Source organism: Nannobrachium achirus (assembly GCF_963921795.1).
Source record: "Nannobrachium achirus genome assembly, chromosome: 17".
NCBI classification, from domain to species: Eukaryota; Metazoa; Chordata; class Actinopteri; order Myctophiformes; family Myctophidae; genus Nannobrachium; species Nannobrachium achirus.
In genome coordinates this window covers 58,248,999-58,271,498 of record NC_137824.1, presented here as the reverse complement: position 1 = coordinate 58,271,498, position 22,500 = coordinate 58,248,999, and the positions used below count along the sequence as shown (strand labels likewise).

General features: G+C 44.6%; 1 protein-coding gene across 3 annotated transcripts in view; it reads left to right on the top strand.

The window, feature by feature from the left end:
- fgfrl1a (fibroblast growth factor receptor like 1a) overlaps positions 1-22,500 on the top strand; it is a 415,817-nt gene that overhangs the window by 96,694 nt on the left and 296,623 nt on the right. For all 3 annotated transcript variants that reach the window (XR_013962900.1, XR_013962901.1, XM_080745653.1), the window contains exon 4: positions 18,938-19,018. Coding sequence is in view for 1 of the 3 variants with exons in the window: in XM_080745653.1 (XP_080601779.1) it covers positions 18,938-19,018 (81 nt within the window). In the remaining 2 variants the exon portion in view is untranslated. The remainder of the gene's footprint in view (positions 1-18,937; positions 19,019-22,500) is intronic.

Sequence of the window (22,500 nt, the reverse complement as noted above, 5' to 3'; positions counted from 1 at the left end):
CCAAAAGTGCTGTTTGACTGCGCAGCACAGAGTTATACACACACACACACACACACACACACACACACACACACACACACACACACACACACACACACACACACACACACTGTGTTTATTTCTAAGTGTGAGTGAACATACACAGCGTAGGAGGGAAGGCCAGGTGTTTAAGGGTTAGATAAGCAATGAATGTACAACGTTTGAATCCCAGCCCGAAGAACACTGTATTTTCTTTTCTTTTGTTTCCCCCTTAGAGAAAGCTGGACTCCACAGAACGGAACCCAGACAGGCACTGAGGACTTGGGGTGGTGGTGGGCGGCAGCGGTGGGCAGGGTGGGCGGCAGGGTGGGCAGGGTGGGCAGGGTGGGCGGCAGGGTGGGCAGGGTGGGCGGCAGGGTGGGCGGGTGGGCGGCAGGGTGGGCAGCGGTGTAGAAAAGCAGTCAAAATGCTGATGGGAGAAATTCTTGTGCAAACGCTTTTTGCTGCTGTTGGAGTTACTGTAGGTAACAATGAAACAGAGAGAGACATTGCTGACTCACAGCACAGTCTTTACCTAAGCTAACCGACAAAAACAGTTCTGTTTTTCTTTTTTTTTTTCGCTCTTTTTTTCACCCAGTGTTAATTAAGTGTGCCTGCTATGCAATAGCAAAACACTTATTGTAATCCGCCATACTTAAGTCATTAATTAAGTCTTTCGCCACGAATTTCTGCACGTAATAACTGCCGCACAATTTACGCCACCGCCGCAATATATACATCAAAACGTGCGGCTCGGCCGGGAATAGGTTGCTATTACTTTTCTTTCCGATCCGCGTTACCATTGCGACGTAATTCGCAAAAAACGACGCCAAAAAACCCCATTGACTTAGAATGGGGGAAACTTCGGCACGTAATAACTGCCGCACGATTTACGCCACCCCCGCAATATATACATCAAAATGTGCGGCTCGGCCGGGAATGGTGTGCTATTACTTTTCTTTCCGATCCGCTTTACGATTGCGATGTAATCCGCAAAAAACAACGCCCAAAAACTCCATTGACTTTGAATGGGGGACTCCGAAAAAAACCCAGAAACTTTGGCGCCACATAACTCTGCCATACTTTTGCCTAGCAACGTCATTTAAAATGTAAAATGCTCACACAACTTTGGTCTTTTTCCGACCAATAGGGATAAGCTGTAATTGATTAAGCCCCGCCCCCTCTTTAACAGGAAGTGCCCTTCACCAAACAGGAAGTGCCTCTATAACTCATGAACCGTTTGTCGTACAGACTCGCGGCTGGTGTCATACCTTTTCTTTTTTTCTCAATTTTTTTTTCTCAAATTTTTTTTTTTCTCAAATTTTTTTTTCTCAAATTTTTTTTTTCTCAAATTTTTTTTTTCTCAAAATTTTTTTTCTCAAATTTTTTTTTCTCAAAAATTTTTTTTTCTCAAATTTTTTTTTCTCAATTTTTTTTTTCTCCAAATTTTTTTTTTCTCAAAAAATTTTTTTCTCAAAAAATTTTTTTCCTCACATTTTTTTTTCTCAAAATTTTTTTTTCTCAATTTTTTTTTTCTCAAATTTTTTTTCTCAAAATTTTTTTTTCTCAAATTTTTTTTTCTCACATTTTTTTTTCTCAAAATTTTTTTTTCTCACATTTTTTTTTTCAAAATTTCTTTTTCTCAAAAAAGTTTTTTTCTCAAATTTTTTTTTTCTCACAAAACAATTTTTTCTCAAAAAACTGTCGTTAAAGTGCGACCCGTCATAACGGCCAAAAATGCTCCAAAACGCCACTAATTAGTCGAAATGGCTGACTTCCTGTTTGGTTTCTGATTGGCTGCTGGCCTTGTGACGTGGGTAGAGCTGCGAGGGCCCGGTCATCGCTGCTTGCAGCTTTAATTCATTAATCGTCCATGACCTTAATTGGGGCCTATTTCGCCAAACAGGAAGTGCCCCTCACCAAACAGGAAGTGACCCTTGATCTCGTGAACCGTTTGTCATACAGACACGCGGGTTGCGTCAAATGAAATAACGCTAATGCTAACACCAACCGCTACACAAGGTTGCACAGACTTAGCGAGCTGCAGGCACACTTAAAATTTCTTAGAAATTTTCTCTTCTAGTTGTCTAATGTAATCCTGGGCGCTACACTCATGCCAACCTTGGGAGACAACGGACTGACCTTGTGCTTCCTTAAAGATGGGGTGCCATGATTTTTTTCCCCCTCTAAAACATGATGATCAGCTATTATGATTATACTAGGAGGAAGATTTTTTTTCCAAAAAAGTGTACAGAAAGAGTTAAAATTAGGTTTTTATGTGGCCACACCCACCAGTTCATTAGTATGCCTGGTTGTCATGGTGGGTGGTGACCCAGCTGAAGTTAGCCACACCCACAGTGTTGGGTGAGTGGTAATTAGGGGAGGGGTTGATTCTATGATGTAATTGTATCAGTGTTTTTGGACCGGCATTTTTGACCCACAAGGTGGCAGCTTCCAGGTATAAACCCAAATAGAGAGGGAATACATAATTGCTCATAACAACCACACCAGGGGGTCTAATGAAGTACTGTGAACCTCCTAGACACATGAAAACGTAGAAAAAGTACAAAACTATGGCACCACCTCTTTAAATGCATGAGGAGTCCAAGCTGCATCCTTTCACCTGACAGGGAGATTCCCCCAGTAGGACGGAGCGTGTGGAAGGAACACGTTAGTCATGAGGAGGCTGGCCAGGGGGAGGCAGTATAGAGACCAGGATTACTGCATGTTTTTTTTTGTGAGGGTGCCTACCCTAGGAGACACAGGGAGAACATGCAAACTCCTCACAGGGGACTTTTCCCACCAAAAGAACCTTGGTTCAAGAACCAGTATCGATCTTCTGAATGGCAATGTTTCTGAATGGAGATGTAACCGGCACCAGGCATCACGCATGCACACGCACACACACACGCATACACGCGGGCATGCGTACGGGCACGCACGCGCACACAAACAGACACACATAAACACATCGCCTTAAACCTGCTGTGCATTCATGCCAGAAACCCTGCCTGAGACCCCATAATCAACCCCATACCCAGATCAGTAATGGGGTGTGTGTGTGTGCGCGCGCTAGCCCACATGTGTGCGATCAGGGGCGTCACAAGGGAGGGGGGGAAGTGGGACTGAGTTACTGGGGCCCAAGGTGGAGGGGCCCTAGTAACTTTAGCTATTTTTGAAAAGTCGTGAAAATTAGTGCAAATCTTCGAATATATGTATTTTTTTAAGCAAACATTTGTAACTCAAATTTTGCTTCTGGGGGGGTCCCTGGAACTAAATATTTTGAGATGGGGGGTCCGTGGCCAAATTCATATCATCTTGGGGGTCCTTGACATGAAAAGGTTTGAGCACCGCTGACATGGAAACATAGGTTTCTTGCACACATTTTCACGATTTAAAAAAAAATAGCAGATCTACAAGCTCGCAGCCTGTGAGCTTGTAGATCTGCTATTTTTCAATAGTTAACATTCATGGGGGGGGGGGCCCGCAGTGAATCCTTGTACTCAGGACCCAGAGTTTGGTGTGACGCCCCTGCGTGCGATTAAAGTATGCGCACGTACACACACACACACACACACACACACACACACACACACACACACACACACACACACACACACACACACACACGTCTACAGCAAACGGGCTGAAAAGCTGGAAGCAATTGACAGTGAAAGGCCGGAGCGTGTTCATCATATTTCAGAGAGCTCGGGCCTCACCGTGGCATATCGTGTAATCACATTTGTAAATGCTATCGTAAAGTTCTGCTCGTAAAAAAAAAAAAAAAGTATAAAGTTTGTTGTCTTGGCCGGGGTCTGAGTGTGTGTGTGTGTGTGTGTGCGTGTGCGTGCCTGTTGTGGGGGCTTAATGAGATCAAATGTTCGAGGAACATTTCAGGAAAATATGTTTACCTTTTGCAGGCCTTTTCATCTATAAACAGGTCATATATGTGCTGCTTTCTCTGTGTGTGTGTGTGTGTGTGTGTGTGTGTGTGTGTGTGTGTGTGTGTGTGTGTGTGTGTGTGTGTGTGTGTGTGTGTGTGTGTGTGTGTGTGTGTGTGTGTGTGTGTGTGTGTGTGTTAGGGCTGTCCCAATTATTACATAATCGCAATCACATAATTGCGATTATTTTTTCATAATCGTCATAATCGTTTCCACGTTGAAACGGTGAGCTTGTAGATCGGCTGTTTCCACTATCAATGTTCTTTTTGAAGTGTAAAGTTGTCAAATATGTCAGTAATTTCGTTGTATATTTAGGTTATGTGTCATATCTGCCATGTGCAACTTCAAAGCCTAAAAGCCAAACAGAAATGTAATTGTCAACGACAAAAACACAATTAAATCGTTAATCGCAAATATTTGAGTCACAATTAACCGTCATGTAAAATGTCTTAATCGTGACAGCCCTAGTGTGTGTGTGTGTGTGTGATTTAATGAAGTTGGAAAATGTCAATGCCTCATGCGTACGTCATCGGCTAAACACACGCACACCATCAAAAGACACTCGCGGATACACACGTTCCCATACAGACATACGGTACTCGTAATGTGAGTGTGTGCGCCCACACACACACACACACACACACACACACACACACACACACACACACACACACACACACACACACACACACACAGGTGTACATGCTTACACTCACAGACCACACATCCTCATGCTAAGGATGGGACGATACGCGGCGATATTATCGTTTATCGTGATAAAAAAACCACTCATGATAATTGTATCGTGGAGATTTAACCCTTCTTGTGCCTATCCCGAACAAGTTCGGCTTTATTTCAATCCAATACAATATTTTTTTTGTTATTTTACTTACCCTGAGCTGCTTGTAGAGATGTGGGTGGTCCTGGGTCGTCCTACGCTTTCCAACGAGTGATTCTAGATGGTCCGACGATTTATTCCATTGAAAATGGTTTAAAATAAAGTTTAGAGCCCCCCAAAAAAACTCAATCTATACTGTCGGCGGCGCGACGTATTCCGGGGTGCCTATCCCGATCTAGTCCGGGATATTTAATAAAATGAATTAATTAATCGGAGGCCTCAACGAAGCCCCGGTCTAAATTTCCATCCATGGCCGGGGCCGAGACTTGGCCATCCACGGCCCGTAATCGGGCAACGCCGCCGCATCGCGCCACCGAATCCAATACAAAGTCACATCTTTAGAGAGCATTTTCTCTGAATTGTGTTCCCAGACCAAAGACAAAGTTTTTTTGCGACTAAAATAGCTTCAGATCGGGCTTCTAAAAAATAAAGACGCTAATGGCTAAGTGTTAGCTAACTTCCTCCTCTCGTCATACATAACAGTGGCTGGAGTGAAATCACAAGGCACTACGGGCAGTGTCGACGGAAGCTACAGCGAAGGCCTATACAGATATTTCTGGCACTCTAGCGGCACCTTGTGGCCCGGGGCACTGTATGAGTTAATTTATCGTGATATCGTCCTCCGTCATGCACTGGGTTCAATTCACCTTTTATTTGCCGAGCTGCATATCCGGTACCACTTAAACCCTCTATAGTTGGTAAAAGGTACTTGTAATATACATACTTGGAACAGTGTTTTTTTCATTCTCTATCAAATGTCTTCCGCCCCAGGATAATGGTTATCGCGATAATATCGTAAATCGGGATTTATTTCGTCACAATAATCGTGATGTGACATTTTCATATCGTCCCATCCCTACCTCATGCACACACATGGCCATCGGCCCATTCACACACTCCTAGTACATTGTCTCACACACACACGCACGCACGCACGCACACACACACACACACACACACACACACACACACACACACACACACACACACACACACACACACACACACACACACACGCACACACACGCACACACACACACGTCGTGCCTCTGACAGGTAGTTAATGTGTCATGTGAGTCAGTGTTGTAGTTGTTCGGCGGCTGCAGTTAAGCTACAGTGTAGTCATGTCTGTTCCACGGCCACAGCCAATAAATCTCTCTCTGTGCTGCTGGCTCGTAGACTCAGCCAATTAGCATCTCTCTCTCTCTCTGTTAGAGTATCTACAGAGGTGGAAAAAGTACTCACATTTTGTACTTAAAGTATCAATACTGCACTGTAAGATGTGCTCCGTTACAAGTAAAATGTCCGGAATTAAAAATGAACTTGAGTAAAAGTGTGGAAGTGTTGGCGTCAAAATGGACTTAAAGTACCAAAAGTAAAAGCAGACTACTAAATGTTTGAAAATAGCCGATGTGAGCTTGTAGATCGGCTATTTTCAAATGGCCAAGGTATAAAAATAGGGCTAAAGTGGTTTATATATGTTTTATAATATTATGATTTATATCTGTACACAGTAACTAGTAACTAAAGTTTTCAAATAAATGTAGTGGAGTAAAAGTACAATATTTGGGTCCCGGATATAGTGGGGTAGAATTAAAAGTACTCTCTCTCTCTCTCTCTCTCTCTCTCTCTCTCTCTCTCTCTCTCTCTCTCTCTCTCTCTCTCTCTCTCTCCCCCTCCCTCTCTCTCTCAGCTGTTAATAGAGAAGTGTGTAGCAGCCTCGTTCTAATGATTTCCATACGGCTACACAGTCTCCCCCAAGCTTCCACTGTAAATCTCCATGACAAGGTTGTGTGTGTGTGTAGACGGACACACACGCACATACTACACACACACACACACACACTTAGAAATAACATTGTTTCTCAGGTTTCCGCTCTCTTGTGTCGCGTTAAACGTGAATATGACAACATAAAACATTTTCCACGTAAAGATGGCGACTTTTCTGTGTGAGAAATAATCAGGATTGACTTTCTCTAGAACCGCTGGCACACAAGATGTGAAAGAGTGAACTTAAAACGTTAAAAAAGGGGCCAAACTGGAGATGCCAACCGCTTTCACACACAGACACACGCCGAGCATTTCAATCTGACCCGGGACCTGTCAATCACTAGCTCTCTTCCTGTCCGTCTTTCGGTGCAAAGAACCCCAAAAGTCCACAAACTAGAGGTGGGACGTTCGCGAACGAATCGAGTCTTTTGAACGGCTCTTTGAAATGAACGATGGGATCCGGTTCACAGTATAGGGAGCATAGGGGAAAAAGTACTAAAATCTTTCTCGCTATGATCGCGCCGCACCGTACCGTATCGTGGCCGTATCGCGCATCACCGCAGGAGATGTCTATGCAAGACTAGTAATCCACATAGCGATTATTTTTTTATCATTTCAACAAATATTCACTGTGTATTCACTCCATTTTGTTCCAAAATGTTCCTATTTATCATGACAAAGCAAAAAATAAAATAAAAACATAAATAAATATCAATTTAAAACTACACTCTCGCCATTAATATTAATGGTAGAATGTGGACTTTGTCCCACTGCATAACTCCGCCCCCGGTAGCAAAAGAGAATGTTTTTTCTGGTTGGCCAGTCAGGGACCAATCAGAAGGCTGACAAAGGGTCAATTGTGAGCTTGTAGATCTATATACATTTCAAATGGCAGAAATGTATATAGGGTTGAATTGATTTGTTGCCTAATTCTAATCAAAATCTCCTAAGTAACCAGTAACTAAAATGAGCCTTTTGAGCGGCTCTTTGAAAGGAACGGATCCCAGCGATCCGGCTCACTTCAAAGAGCCACAAATCCCATCTTCTACCACAAACTGTAGAACTGTAGAACCCAAGGCCGTGGCTCGCATCAGGAGGTCTGGGCGGTTTATGTACAATAACCAGCTCCTAATTACGCATTGTGTAATGTGGCGGAGCTGCGGCCGGCCAAATCCTCACAAATTCCTACAATGATTGTGGCTGGAGAGAATTATATTCTTTGTTTGGATCTTGGAGGTCAGAGTGGGAAACAAATCTGGTGTTAGGGGCTTTGTGGTCAGGGGCGTCACAAGGGGGGGGGGGGGTGGAGTGGGTCTGAGTTACTAGGGCCCAAGGTGGAGGGGTCCCTTGTAACTTTAGCTATAGAAAAATAGCAGATATACAAGCTCACAGCACGGCACTCTCTGCTATTTTTGAAAAGTCGTGAAAATGTGTGCAAATCTTTGAATATATGTATTTTTTATGCAAAAATTTGTAACTCAAATTTTGCTTCTGGGGGGGTCCCTGGAACTAAATATTTTGAGATGGGGGTCCGTGGCCAAATACATATCATCTTCGGGGGTCCTTGACATAGATAGATAGATAGATACCTTTATTATCCCAAGGGGGAAATTCAGTTGTCCAGTTGTAGCATAGCAGTATACAGTATTTACAAAGTTACAGAGAAGTAAGACAAAAGATAGATAAGAGTAAAAGAAGAAAAAAAAAGAGCAGTACAGTACCAATAAAGAAAAGGTGCATGAAAACGTTTGAGCACCACTGACAAGGAAACATAAATTTCTTGCACACATTTTCACAATTTTTCAAAAAATAGCAGATCTACAAGCTCGCAGCGCGGCACTCGGTGCCGCGCTGTGAGCTTGTAGATCTGCTATTTTTCAATAGTTAACATTCATGGGGGGCCCGCAGTCAATCCTTGTACTCAGTGCCCAGAATTTGGTGTGACGCCCCTGTTTGTGGTTTGTGCGTGCGTGCATGCGTGCGTGCGTGCGTGCGTGCGTGCGTGTGTGTGTGTGTGTGTGAAAGGGAGAGAGGGCAAGGATTTAACCATAGTAGCTTATATGCAACCATAGTAACACGCACTCATCAAGGTCTCTCTCTGCCCTCCGTTCATGCTTAACACGCACTATCGTTCTGTTCTAGTATATATTATACCACTCCGCTTGCCTCCGGCTTTCTCTTGCCCACATACACAAACCAACTCAGTGGTATTAGCTCTATATTAAACCACTGGTGGTGTGATATATAGACAGACACAGGCAACAATGTGCTTCAGTACAACCAAAGGTGTTGCACCAAATTCTGGGCCCTGGGTGCAAGGATTCACTGCGGGCCCCCCCATGAATGTTCTTCATAGAGGGAGGGGGTTTAACCCATTTAGATTGGGAACGCATTATTTTGTGCCATAACTATTGAAAAATAGCAGATATACAAGCTCACAGCGCTGCATGTGAGCTTGTAGATCTGCTATTTTTGAAAAATCTTGAAGAGTCTTGAAAACCCTATGTTTCTATGTCAGTGGTGCTCAAACTATTTCATGTGAAGGACCCCAAAAATGATATGTATTTGGCCACGGACCCCCATCTCAAAATATTTATTTCCAGGGACCCCCCAGAAGCAAGATTTGTGTTACAAAAAATACATGTATTCAAAGATTTGCACACATTTTCACAACTTTTCAAAAATAGCTGATCTGCTATTTTTCAATAGCTAAAGTATAAAATAATTAAGGCCCACCTTGGGCCCTAGTAACTCAGTCCCACTTCCCCCCCCTTGTGACGCCCCTGGCTTCAGTACTATCCAACTGTGGTCTCTTGGTTTCCACAGTGTCTCCTGCACCGCTGACTGATGCTTCTATAATGACAGTGTGCGTTGCAGTGGGGGGGCAGTGCTTTGACAGTTAAGAAACCAGCGCAAAAGTGGGGTCACTCAAAAACAAGTGACGTTGACAGGATCACATATGCTTTGATTGTGATACTAGGTTTTAATGTCTTTGTCATTCCTGGGGACGTTTTCATCTGCCAAAGCAGTGAATTTAAATCCAATGTCATGTACTTTAACATTTTATTTCCTTCACATGCTTACGCATGTAATTAAGAGTTGTGTAACCTTTTTATGTAATTTTGTTCTTTGCTGAAGCAATTATGCCATCCCCAAGTAATCGATCAAGCTAATGTTATCCTCCCAAGGAGCTCACCTTGGGGTTAAGAAATACTGTACATTGACAAATGTACTGACATTTGTCTTTATTGACCGATTAAACAAAGGACCCCTTAGTTGAGAGAGAGATGAAGCAGGGACCCCAACAGCACCATCAGCACCATCGTCAGTGTATTTTGGATTCACATCAATTTGTGTTTTCAGATATTTAACCACTTATCCGTCAATACTTAACCCATTTAGTGCTCCAGACATGAACGGGTTAAATGTCTAGCGTGCCTCTCGCAGGCTCCTATACGCTCCATTGTCTTATTTTGAAGGCCAGAAGTCCATTGCGTAAACACTTCCGGGTTGACGTCATTCAACGGGAGCGGTCGTCATCCCATGCCGTTTCTAAAATGGCCGATCGATGCCTTTGTTATTATGTTTTTGTAGCGAGAATCTAATGCCATCCTTGGCTTTAAAAGTGTTGTTTGGAGAAAATGGACATTAAAGATGAGATTCCCCGTCGGCCTCCATGTTATGGGATTACTATTTTGTGCACGTGGATCCGTGATGATGATGAATCGGCGAGGCCGATCGTGCCCAGACCTTCCGCCGGGCTACAGGGTAAGAACGCCAGCGTTACTCTATATACAGTATTTTTCGGCACTCTAAATACTTGAGTATTTTTCCACGAGTATACTCGGGATCGGCTAGAAATGAGTTAATAAACTTGACCTTTCACTCTGTACTTAGTCTGCTCTTTTTCCCCTCTACACCAAACCTCTTTGCCGAAAATAGCCGATCTACAAGCTCACAACGCCTCGCGGCGCGAGGCGTTGTGAGCTTGTAGATCTGCCATTTTTGGCTAAAGTTCTCAGAAATTGGATGCTAGGGTTCAAGTGATTAATATAAAAAGGTTAAAAAAAGGTTTCTATCACACACAGATTTGGAGGACCCCCCTGTAGTAACTCTGAGGACCCCCTAGGGGTCCCGGTCCCCTGTAGAAGACCCATGCCATAGGTTAAAACACGTGGTTAAAACACCATTACGCAAACTGTCAACATGGAGAAACCTTGGGTTACATTCATGTTGGCTTCTTGTCGGTCTGATTGATGAAGTGAAAAATACATTCGGGGTGAATATAATTGTCAGGCTGGCGTTGCTCTCATAAAGCCTTAGACGGTGGTCGGGGTGTCAGTGTTGGTCAGTGTCAACCCAAGCCTGATTTATACGCTGGCGTTGCATGCCGCGAATGGCAGCTATACGAGCTTGTAGATCTGCTATTTACTGAGCACGACGCCGGGCAAGCAACCAAGTACTGCTGACAATGGATCTAACAGTGGCTCCACAGGGTATGATGATAGGGTGCAGGGACGTGCAGAGAATGTTAGAGAGGCAGGGGCTGACATTTCCAAAAGGGCCGTTTGGTGGAAGCACCGAAAATCGCGCTGCGACGCGTTGTTGTGAGCTTGGAGGTCGGCTATTTTCGGTGTGTGCAACCACACTGAACTAAGCATAATCAAGTGAATACTGGAGATGTGGCGTAACGGCATGGATTTCTACACAGAGAGGGCAATTCTTTCAACATAAGCTGCTGCATTCAAGTTCAGGAGAGTTTGGACAAGGCAATTCTCTTGAATGCTACCTTTATGTATGCCGTGGAAAGAGGGGACATTTGCATTTCTTTCACCATAGTAAAAACTGCATTTATGGTCTGGAAAGGGCACTTTTTACAAATGGATAAAAGGGAAGGGGGCTCAAGCCCCCTTTGATGTCTGTGTGCACGTGCCTGATGGTGTGTCAGTCTCCGTGGTAACTGCTCACATTCAGTTTCACAACCCAACCTTACACTCTGATAGTTAAATCAACACTGCTGTACAGTACTTGCATAACATGACGTAACATGACATAGCGTTGCAAGCCACATTGTCTGTCATGTCCAATACTGGACCCGCCGATACCTCTAGCCTCGAAACCCAGGCTCTTTGGCCGATCGGAAAGAAGAAGAAGCCTGGGCCGATCGCGTTATGATCACTGTAGGATGTGGAAGTAATATTCCCTAACCAACCAGAGTGCAGAGAGCGTCGCACCGAATGTGTTGACGTCATGATCTACCGGTCTCCCTAACAAGCCACCCATGACCAATGACAATTCGGCTCGTAGAGAAAACGGCGAGGTCCCGGGATTATGAAGCCACATCAGATCATGAAATGATGTAGTGTCCATGTCATTTCGCCTAGGTGGCGTGACTAACGGACAGAACGATTATTCACTTCATTCACCATCGTAGAAACGTGGCTGCAGTAGGCTGTATGCGAGCCATGACATTACCATGTAGTGTCTGTTTCTCAACCCACCCCCTCGTCTGAACGGAATTAGGCAGATCAGAACTTTAAATTTTTGCGGAATTCTCTCTTGCAGGATACGTCGCAGTGTACCACGCTACCGAGGTTGAAATCCAAAGTACTGACATATTAGAAGCTATTTGAAGAGTCATTTGCCCTCTCATAGGCAGTGTAGCCTTCTTTCTCTGCCCCCACTGCATGCACACGCACGCACGCACGCACGCACTCACGCACAGTACACACACACACACACACGCGCACATGCACAGTACACACACACACACACACACTCAGGTTGTGTCCACATATCCAATGTCTCTATATTAAAACCGGGAAGGACATGACCCTTTAGGAAAACACAGGCCCCAGAACACACACACACACACACACACACACACACACACACACACACACACACACACACACACACACACACACACACACACACACACACACACACACACACACACACAGTCATACCTCTTGAGTGCACGATTGACACTTTCTCACTGCAGACCCGAAAGCAAATACAAAGGACGGTTATGCTAACATGCGTGTGTGCGTGCGAGCGCGCGTGTGCCAGGCCAGTAAATGTGTGAACTGTATCACGCTGTCATACCACTTCCCTCCCCGAAGGAGAAAGGAACCGGTACAAAGGTCAGACAGAAAAGGAGAGAGCACTGGAGAATTGGAAGAAAAACACAGGAGTAAAGAAACAAAAATGATGAAAGAGAATAAGGGTATGCTGCTCAGCACAGATCCATAATGATATGATACATGATAGCCAAGGGTTTAACGCATTCAGAACGGGTACACAACACATTATTGATTTGTGTATCATTATTTTATGCTTTAACTATTGAAAAATAGCAGATATACAAGCTCACAGCGCGGCACCGAGTGCCGCGCTGCGAGCTTGTCGATCTGCTATTTTTGAAATATCGTGAAAATTAGAATTTTGACCCGATTCTATAAGTGTCTTTTGAATCCTTCTAAGGTTTTTTGAAAAACCCTATGTTTCTATGTCAGCAATCTGGCTATAGCCATCGTCAAAGAAAAGGTCCTTTTCACTTAGCTGGCGCTCAGTTAGTCTGTTCTTGAGAGACTACTATGTCAGTGGTTCTCAAACCTTTTCATGTGAAGGACCCCCAAAATGATATTTATTAGGCCACGGACCCCCCATCTTAAAATATTTAGTTCCAGGGACCCCCCAGAAGCAAAACTTTAGTTACAAACGTTTGCTTTGAAAATACATTTATTCAAAGATTTGCACACATTTTCACGACTTTTTCAAAAATAGCAGATCTACAAGCTCGCAGCGCGGCACTCGGTGCCACGCTGTGAGCTTGTATATCTGCTATTTTTCACTGGTTAAAGCATTCAATAATTCTAGGCCTGAATGGGTTAAACATGAGACCTTGACTTGACATAACTGGTTACTGTGCCTCTTCTAAGGGGGACTGCCCCATGGTTGGAACTCCCGTTGGTCTGAACACCATCGGCAGGTTAGCTACTCACCAGCGTCGGCAGGTTAGCTACTCACCAGCGTTAGTTTTACTGAGGTTAAGGTTAGGTTTAGGCATAGTTTTACTGAGGTTAGGGTTAAGGTTAGGTTTGGGCATAGTGTTACTGAGGTTAAGGTTAGGTTTAGGCATAGTTTTACTGAGGTTAGGGTTAAGGTTAGGTTTGGGCATAGTGTTACTGAGGTTAAGGTTAGGTTTAGGCATAGTTTTACTGAGGTTAGGGTTAAGGTTAGGTTTGGGCATAGTGTTACTGAGGTTAAGGTTAGGTTTAGGCATAGTTTTACTGAGGTTAGGGTTAAGGTTAGGTTTGGGCATAGTGTTACTGAGGTTAAGGTTAGGTTTAGGCATAGTTTTACTGAGGTTAGGGTTAAGGTTAGGTTTGGGCATAGTGTTACTGAGGTTAAGGTTAGGTTTAGGCATAGTTTTACTGAGGTTAGGGTTAAGGTTAGGTTTGGGCATAGTGTTACTGAGGTTAAGGTTAGGTTTAGGCATAGTTTTACTGAGGTTAGGGTTAAGGTTAGGTTTAGGCATAGTTTTACTGAGGTTAGGGTTAAGGTTAGGTTTGGGCATAGTGTTACTGAGGTTAAGGTTAGGTTTAGGCATAGTTTTACTGAGGTTAGGGTTAAGGTTAGGTTTAGGCATAGTTTTACTGAGGTTAGGGTTAAGATTAGGTTTAGGCATAGTTTTACTGAGGTTAGGGTTAAGGTTAGGTTTAGGCGGTCGGACCAAAGGGAGTTCGAATCAAGGACGTGTTACCCTTCTAAGGCAGTGATATTCAACCTTATTTAGGACCCTCAATATGTATGCATCAGGTCACAGACTAGCCTGACACTCAGCCTGAATTGACGTGCTTCTATCCACTGCAGTTTCAGGGATGGGCGTTGCCAAAGAGGCAATCTTCTGCGATTGCTTCACCGCCCGACCAATCACAAGAGTAGCAAAACAGATGACGTAGTTGTTATTGGTGTTATGTGGCTGGCTACAGTGGCTAGCCTGTTGCTTGCTACTTGCTAACCAAAGAAACAGGCAGAATAGGAGCGCTACGAACTAGTAATCAAACACAGATGTTTCATAGCGAGATCGATACGATCGCATATTACCGCGACGGGCGGCGTGATGTTTGTTTGGGAATGTACGGTCCAAATAATAGACCGGGCCATTTGAGTCCGGCTCCAGTTGGGTTCAGGTAGTTTAAAATTGGACCCGTGAAGACCTCTACCACCAACACCAATCTACGTACGAATCTCGCGTGGCACTTCTTGTAGCGCCGTGTCCGCAAGTCGTCGCTGTCGGGTGGAAACCTCGTATCTCCAAGTTTCAAATGTGTGCGTTCTTTCGCAAAGTAAAGCCCTGCTTCATCACACAAGGCCGTCGCACAAAAGTATTGAAAACAGCCGATCTACAAGCACATAACGCCTCGCGCCGCGGGCCGTTGTGTGCTTGTAGATCGGCTGTTTTCACTAGTTTAGTTCATTTTTTGAAATGATAAATACAAAACGAACGGTTTTGGACATACAAGGTTTTCACCCGACAACGACGATGTGCTTGTGATATACCCATCGTCACCAACGCGAATCCGCGTACGCGCATTGTGTGTACGCGCATTGTGTGTACGCGCATTGTGTGTACGCGCATTGTGTGTACGCGCATCGTGCTCGGCCATTGAAAACGAATGAATGAAGTCCCCCCCAGATGTAATTATAAGAGAAGCGTGGGGTGGGCGGTGGGTGGGTGGGTGGTGAGGTGGGTGGGTTTGCCAGTAAAACGTATTGGCTCGGTGCAGTGCACGAGGGGTTGGGGGGGCTGGGGGGAGGGGGGTGAGTGTGGAGTGCTAAACCGTGTTCTGCTTTGGGATCAAAGCAACCGTTGCCGCTCCAAACTTCAAACGCCCTGCGCCCGCTCTCAGAACATGCCGCGCATGTGGAAGGAGGTTAGGAAAGGAGGTGAGGGAGGCTGGGAAAGGGAAGAAGAGGAGAAGTGTGTGCGTGGGGGGGCAGGGGCGTCACAAGGTGGTGGGGAGGGGGGGGGGGGAGTGGGACTGAGTTACGAGGGCCCAAGGAGGTGGAGGAGGGGGCCTGGAATTGTTTTATACTTTTAGCTATTGAAAAATAGCAGATATACAAGCTCACGGTGCCGCGCTGCGAGCTTGTAGATTTGCTATTTTTGAAAAAAGTCGTGAAAATGTGTGCACATCTTTGAATTTATGTACTTTTTAAGCGAACTCACATTTTGCTTCTGGGTGAGCACTCGGTGAGCTTGTATATCTGCTATTTTTCAATAGTTAAAGCACAAAATAATGCGTACTAATGCGTCCCCACTTGTCTAAATGGGTTAAACCCCCCCTCCCCCTATGTAGAACATTCATGGGGGGCCCGCTAGTGAATCCTTGTACCCAGGGCCCAGAATTTGGTGGTGACACCCCTGTGTGGGGGGGGGGGGGGGGGGTAACCTGAATACCAGCACCTCAAGTTACCACTTAATCACATAACCCTGGAATACACATACAGTGTGTGTGTGTGTGTGTGTGTGTGTGTGTGTGTGTGTGTGTGTGTGTGTGTGTGTGTGTGTGTGTGTGTGTGTGTGTGTGTGTGTGCGTGTGTGCGTGTGTGCGTGTGTGTGTGCGTGTGTCTGTGCGTGTGCGTGCGCACGCGCGATTCACTCACACATAACTGGACACACTCGTGCACACATGTGTGCGTGGGATTACGTGCACATCGACGCGTCCGCACGCGGCCAGACCCCCGCGCACGCACACACACACAAATGCTTGCCATGCTTGCCCCCCTTAGCCCGCACGCGCACGCACGTGAACACACATGATGCACTGGGTTTCCAGCAAGCGAGCGCTCGGGCCAATTGGCTATTAATACCGGGCCTCCGGGATGCAGTTTATATACCTCGTATTTGCATTTCAAATATTTCCTTTATTTCGCGGTCCAAATAATGATCTTATGAAGGCGCTTGGCTCTGAATTAAACGCATTGTGCATGCAGGTGGTCCTCACGACGCGCAAACAAGCGCACGTGATTGTTCATGTGCACACACACACACACATGCATTGCATACACATTCACGTGCACGTGCATATCGTCACTGTCGGGCAGAAACCTCGCGTCTCCACAAGTTCCACATTTGCACGTTTCTTCGTAAAAAAGTAATGCCCTGCTTCGTCGTACAAGACTAGTGCAAACATCAGATCTCTTGTAGATCAGCTGTTTTCACTATTTTAAATTATTTTTTAAAATGATGAATACAAAACAAACGGTTTGGGACATTAGGCATGTGCACACATAGACATCAAAGGGGGCTTGAGCCCCTGCCCTTTTATCTGTCTGTAAAAAGTGCCCTCTCCAGACCATGAATGCAGTTTTTACTATGGTGAAAGAAATGCAAATGCCCCATGCTACAGTATACCTGAAGGCAGCATTCAAGAGAATTGCCTTGTCCAAACTCTCCTGCACTTGAATGCAGCATCTTATGTTGAAAGAATTGCCCTCTCTGTGTAGAAATCCATGTCGTTACACCACATCTCCAGTATCGACTTGATTTAAAGTGGTTTCAAGTACCGAAAATAGCCGACCTCCAAGCTCACAACGTGCCGCGCTGCGACGCGTTGTGAGCTTGGAGGTCTGCTATTTTCGATATTTCCACCAAAAGGCCCTTTTAGAAATGTCTGCCCCTGCCTCTCAAACATTCTCTGCACGTCCCTGTTGGACATACAAGGTTTCCACAACGATATCAAAAGTCTGAATTAAATTAACACATAAGGTTTTATTGTGACACGTGTGTGCGCCCAAACACAAGGCTGGCAGGTGGTCTCGTGTTGTGTGGTTAACAGGCTTTCTCCTTCTACCCTCCCAGCATCAGGTTCTGATTGAGGAACTTCTCTCTCATCCCATCAGTGTTGTTTTACAGCAAATTTTGATTTAGTTTTAGTCATAATTTAGTCACCTGAAATGTTTTAGTTTTAGTCTAATTTTAGTCGACTGAATATCATAAGATTTTAGGTGACTAAATCTACAGTTGATTTAGTCAACTGAAATGTATTTTGGCAGGCCTTGATGGAATCATAATGACTGATTTTACACTTGGTTGTGTGCTGAAAATAGCAGATCTACAAGCTCACAACGCGTCACACGGCGACGTGTTGTGAGCTTGTAGATCGGCTATTTTTCAGCACGCAACACCTGAGAACAACCAAACATAAAATGACTCTCTTCTCCACTAGTCCCTCCCTAACGTTTTAGTCTAGTTTTTATTTTGTTGACGGAATTGTCAATATATTAAGTCTTAGTTTTAGTCGCCATAGCTTAGTTTTTGTTTAGTTTTTATTTAGTTTTCGTCAGTGAAAAAAACACAGTTGACAAACATTTTTCGTAATAGTTTTAGTCAACACTGCCCCTCCATCCTCTCTCTCTCTCTCTCTCTCTCTCTCTCTCTCTCTCTCTCTCTCTCCCTCCCTCTCTCTCTCTCCCCCTCTACCTCACTGTTTCACTCTTGTTAATAGGCTCCATCAAAGGTTTTTAATTTAGGAAGATAGACAATCTGAATTGGAGCCACTAGACTAGAGGCTAAATGGTACACACTTCTGGTAATGTGTACATCTTAATTATGAAGACTAAATCGTTTAGTTCGATAAACTGTTGCACAAGAAAATCTAAAATGCTTAAAAAATGAATAAATAAATCCCTACAGTAAACACAGTTCAATTCAATTCAAATGAGCTTTATTGGCATGAGAACACATACGTTTACATTGCCAAAGCAAGTGTAAAAAAAAAAAAAAAAAAAAAAAGTTGAAAATGGGGAACATATTATATAGAGTTTTAGACAGCATGTACAGCATTGTGTAAACACAACAGAGCTATGTCGCATTGTGACATCTTGCTGCTGTGTTCGCACATTGTTGTGTTTCTCCCAGTTGGTATGGGAGTTTTTCATCATCGGTCATATTTTCAAATTACATTCGGGTGTGTGCGATCTCTGGGAAGCATGTGTCTCTGATGTCTTGGTATAGTGGGCAGGTGGTTAGGAAGTGTAGCTCTGTTTCTACCACATTGTGTGTGCAGTGGGTGCATAGTCTGTCCCTGGTAGCGGGGTCTGTCTGTGGCGGCCTTGCAAGGCTGTGTTCGCCGAGCCTGTCACACAGTTCATTATTTGCTGCTCATCATTAATGTGTGTTGTTGTCTGCTCTTTGCTCCACAGATGACTCCAGTAGGGCTCATCATTAATGTGTGTTATTGTCTCCACAGATGACTCCAGTAGGGCTCATCATTAATGTGTGTTCTTGTCTCCACAGATGACTCCAGTGCAGGGAGGGATGCAGCAGGGCCCAGTGATGGAGCCTCTGAACACACTCCTGAGTTAGCTGGGAAGATGGGTGAGACTCATTACTACACACATTATTATTATCATCTTCTAACCCTAACCCTCTGAACACACTCCTGAGTTAGCTGGGAAGATGGGTGAGTCTCATTACTACACACATTATTATCAACATCTTCTAACCCTAACCCTCTGAACACACTCCTGAGTTAGCTGGGAAGATGGGTGAGTCTCATTACTACACACACATTATTATCAACATCTTCTAACCCTAACCCTCTGAACACACTCCTGAGTTAGCTGGGAAGCTGGGTGAGACTCATTACTACACACACAGTATTATCAACATCTTGTAATTTGTACTTTTTAATACTTAACAGGGCTTGACAATTGACATTAAGGCTTGTCTTGTTGTCCTGGACAAGTAATGAATCCTTCCGGACAAGCTCATTAAAAATGTACTTGGACAAGTGGCTTTTTGTTTCACTTTTTTCTGTGACGCTCCTAGCAGCTTTGTGCTGCATGCAGACTATGGACTGCCCTTACTATGGAATGGAGGGAGCAAGGGGCGAGCAAGCAGTCCTTTTTTATTTATTCTATTTCAATGCCTGACTCCTATGCATGCATTTAAGAAAGAAATGACTGTGAAATGTCTCATTTTTATCCAAACAAGTGACTTTTGTGCCTGGACAAGTGAATGTGAGATGTACTTACAAGCGCCTCAAAAAGTTAATGTCAAGCCCTGCCTAAGTACAGCAACGTTCACTTTTAGTAGAGTCATTTGGCCAGGAGTGTCAAGATGCTTTGCCTCGCAGGGACGTGCAGAGAATGTTAGAGAGGCAGGGGCTGAAATATCTAAAAGGGCCTTTTGGTGGAAATATTGAAAATGGCAGACCTCCAAGCTCACAACTCGTTGAGCTGCGACGCATTGTGAGCATGGAGGTCGGCTATTTTCAGTACTTGATACCACACTGAACTAAGCATAAAAAAGGCAATGTGGTGTACAGCATGGGTTTCTACACAGAAAGGGCAATTCTTTCAACATAAGATGCTGCATTCAAGTTCAGGAGAGTTTGGACAAGGCAATTCTCTTGAATGCTGCCTTCAGGTATGGCATGGAAAGAGGGGGCATTTGCATTTCTTTCACCATAGCGAAAACTGAAGTCATGGTCTGGAGAGGGCACTTTTTACAGATGGGTAAAAGGGCAGGGGCTCTCAAGCCCCCTTTCATGCCTATGTGTGTACATGCCTGTTGCCTCGAGTATTTTGGCTTGAGTACTTTGTCCACCACTGGTGTTCAGTAGGTACTGTAGGTCAAAAGTATTTTTACACTGAGCCCCCTCACAGCCCCGCCCCCTTTGGCCCTCCCTCCCTCCCTCCCTCCCTGTCCTCCAACACGTTGGTACTCTCTCTCTCTCTCTCTCTCTCTCTCTCTCTCTCTCTCTCTCTCTCTCTCTCTTTCTCTCACTCTCTCTCTCTCTTTCTTGTTCTAGTCTCCCTGTGGTCTCCTCTCCACTGACCCTTGACCTCTCTCACACATGTTTTTATCTTCACCAGTTATCTCTCTGTGTATGTCTCTGTCTGTATGTTTATAATATCTATTTATTTATCTGTCTGTCTGTCTGTCTGTCTGTCTGTCTGTCTGTCTGTCTGTCTGTACAGTATATACAGTATATCGTCATTGTTGGGAAGAAACCTCGTATCTCCAAATTTCAAATGTGTATGTTGTTTTCATAAAGTAAAGCCTTGCTTCATCATAAAAGACTGTCGCACAAAACTAGTGAAAATATTGGACATACACGGTTTCCACCCGACAACGACGATATATACAGGGTTCCCACGGTCATGAAATTCCTGGAAATATTTTGAAATTAGAAAAATATTTTTCCAGTTACTGGAAAAGTTTTGGAATTGATCAAAGGTCCTGGAAGGTCCTGGAAAAAATGGCTATGCATTGTTTTTTGGTTATTGATTTTGTTAACTCGTTTACTGCCACCATGAATCGACTTTGAGGGTTCCCTGCCACACACATGGGCGTGGGCACGGGCACGTGCGTGTCCATCGTGCACGATCTACATGCACGCCACGGCCCGTTCGCAGCGTGCACGCTTTATTTTTGCTACACTGCCTGTGGGCATTGCACATAGGTATAAGGGACTCGTTATTGCACTGAATTATTGTTATATAGTCCTGGAAATTGTCTTAAATATATATATTTTTTGCGTTTTGGAAATTCATTGGTAAATTGGTGTGGGAACCCTGTATACAGTACAGTTTATCTCTGTCCGTCTATGATCATTGGATCCCTCTCTTGTCTTTATTCCATTTTCTTCTCCAGCTCCCTCACTGTCTCTCTCTCTCTCTCCATCTGTCACTCTCTCCCCTTCCTCCCCTGATCACCCTCTCTCTCTCTCTCTATCTCTCTCTCTCTCTCTCTCTATCTCTCTCTCTTCTCTCTCTCTCTCTACTCTCTCTCTCTCTCTCTCTCTTCTCCACTCTCCTCTCTCTCATCTCATCTCTCTCTCTCTCTCTCTTCTCTTCTCTCTCTCTCTCTCTCATCTCTCTCTCTCTCTCCACCGCCCCTCCTCCTCTATTAACTCAGTCTGGTCACAGTTCAGCTGCAGTGCAGCAGCTTTTTCCTTTTTTCCCTCTTTTTTGTGGCGGCAGGACTTTAAGCCTTTTGGGGGTATGTTTGTTTTGTCAGCCGGCCCAGCCCAGCCAGCCGTCGGGCCCTCGGTTTCTGCCGGGTGGGAGTTATAATATTCCGCTGAGCAATGCTGCCACACATGGCAGAAATACCTCCGGATCCAAAGTGTGCAACCCTGTCACATTACTCTTTCACCCCTGTTTGTTTACCCGGAGCAGGAATAATAGCCGTATCCGTAGACACGCCGTGTAGTTCTGGCGGTGATTTATCGCCCCCGGCCTGATGGAGATCTGCTGCGGCGAGAACACTGGGGATATAAAAACCAAGCACTCCCTCCCCTGCACACCCAGGGGCTCCTTTATGCTTTGATCTGTTACTAGTGTTCTAGTTAGGAGGGATGTGGCTGCATTACTGGATCTAAAAAAAGGTTAAAAGGTTATGTTAAAGAGGTGGTGCCATAGTTTTTGTTATCTTTTCTGGTTTTCATGTGTCTAGGAGGTTGACAGTACTTCATTAGACCCCCTGGTGTGGTTGATATGAGCAAATTATGAGTATTCCCTTGGCCTTTGTATTTGGTTTTGTTCCTGGAGGCTGCCACATTGTGGGTCAAAAGTACAGATCCAAAAACACAGATAGAGTGACATCCTAATAATCATCCCCTCCCCCCTCAAATGCATTTGGTTCCATGTGTACACTATCAGAGTTAAGGGGAGACCTTGACATTTGAAAGTTTGAGAAACACTGCCCCTGATGCATCCCAAACCGGGGGTCCTTGAAATTAAAACATTTGACAACCACCTGTTCTACACAGTTATCACGTGGTCGATTGAAATCACCTGGTGTCTCTGGCCTCACTGATTTAGGTGCCGGCTACACGGAAGTGGATATTT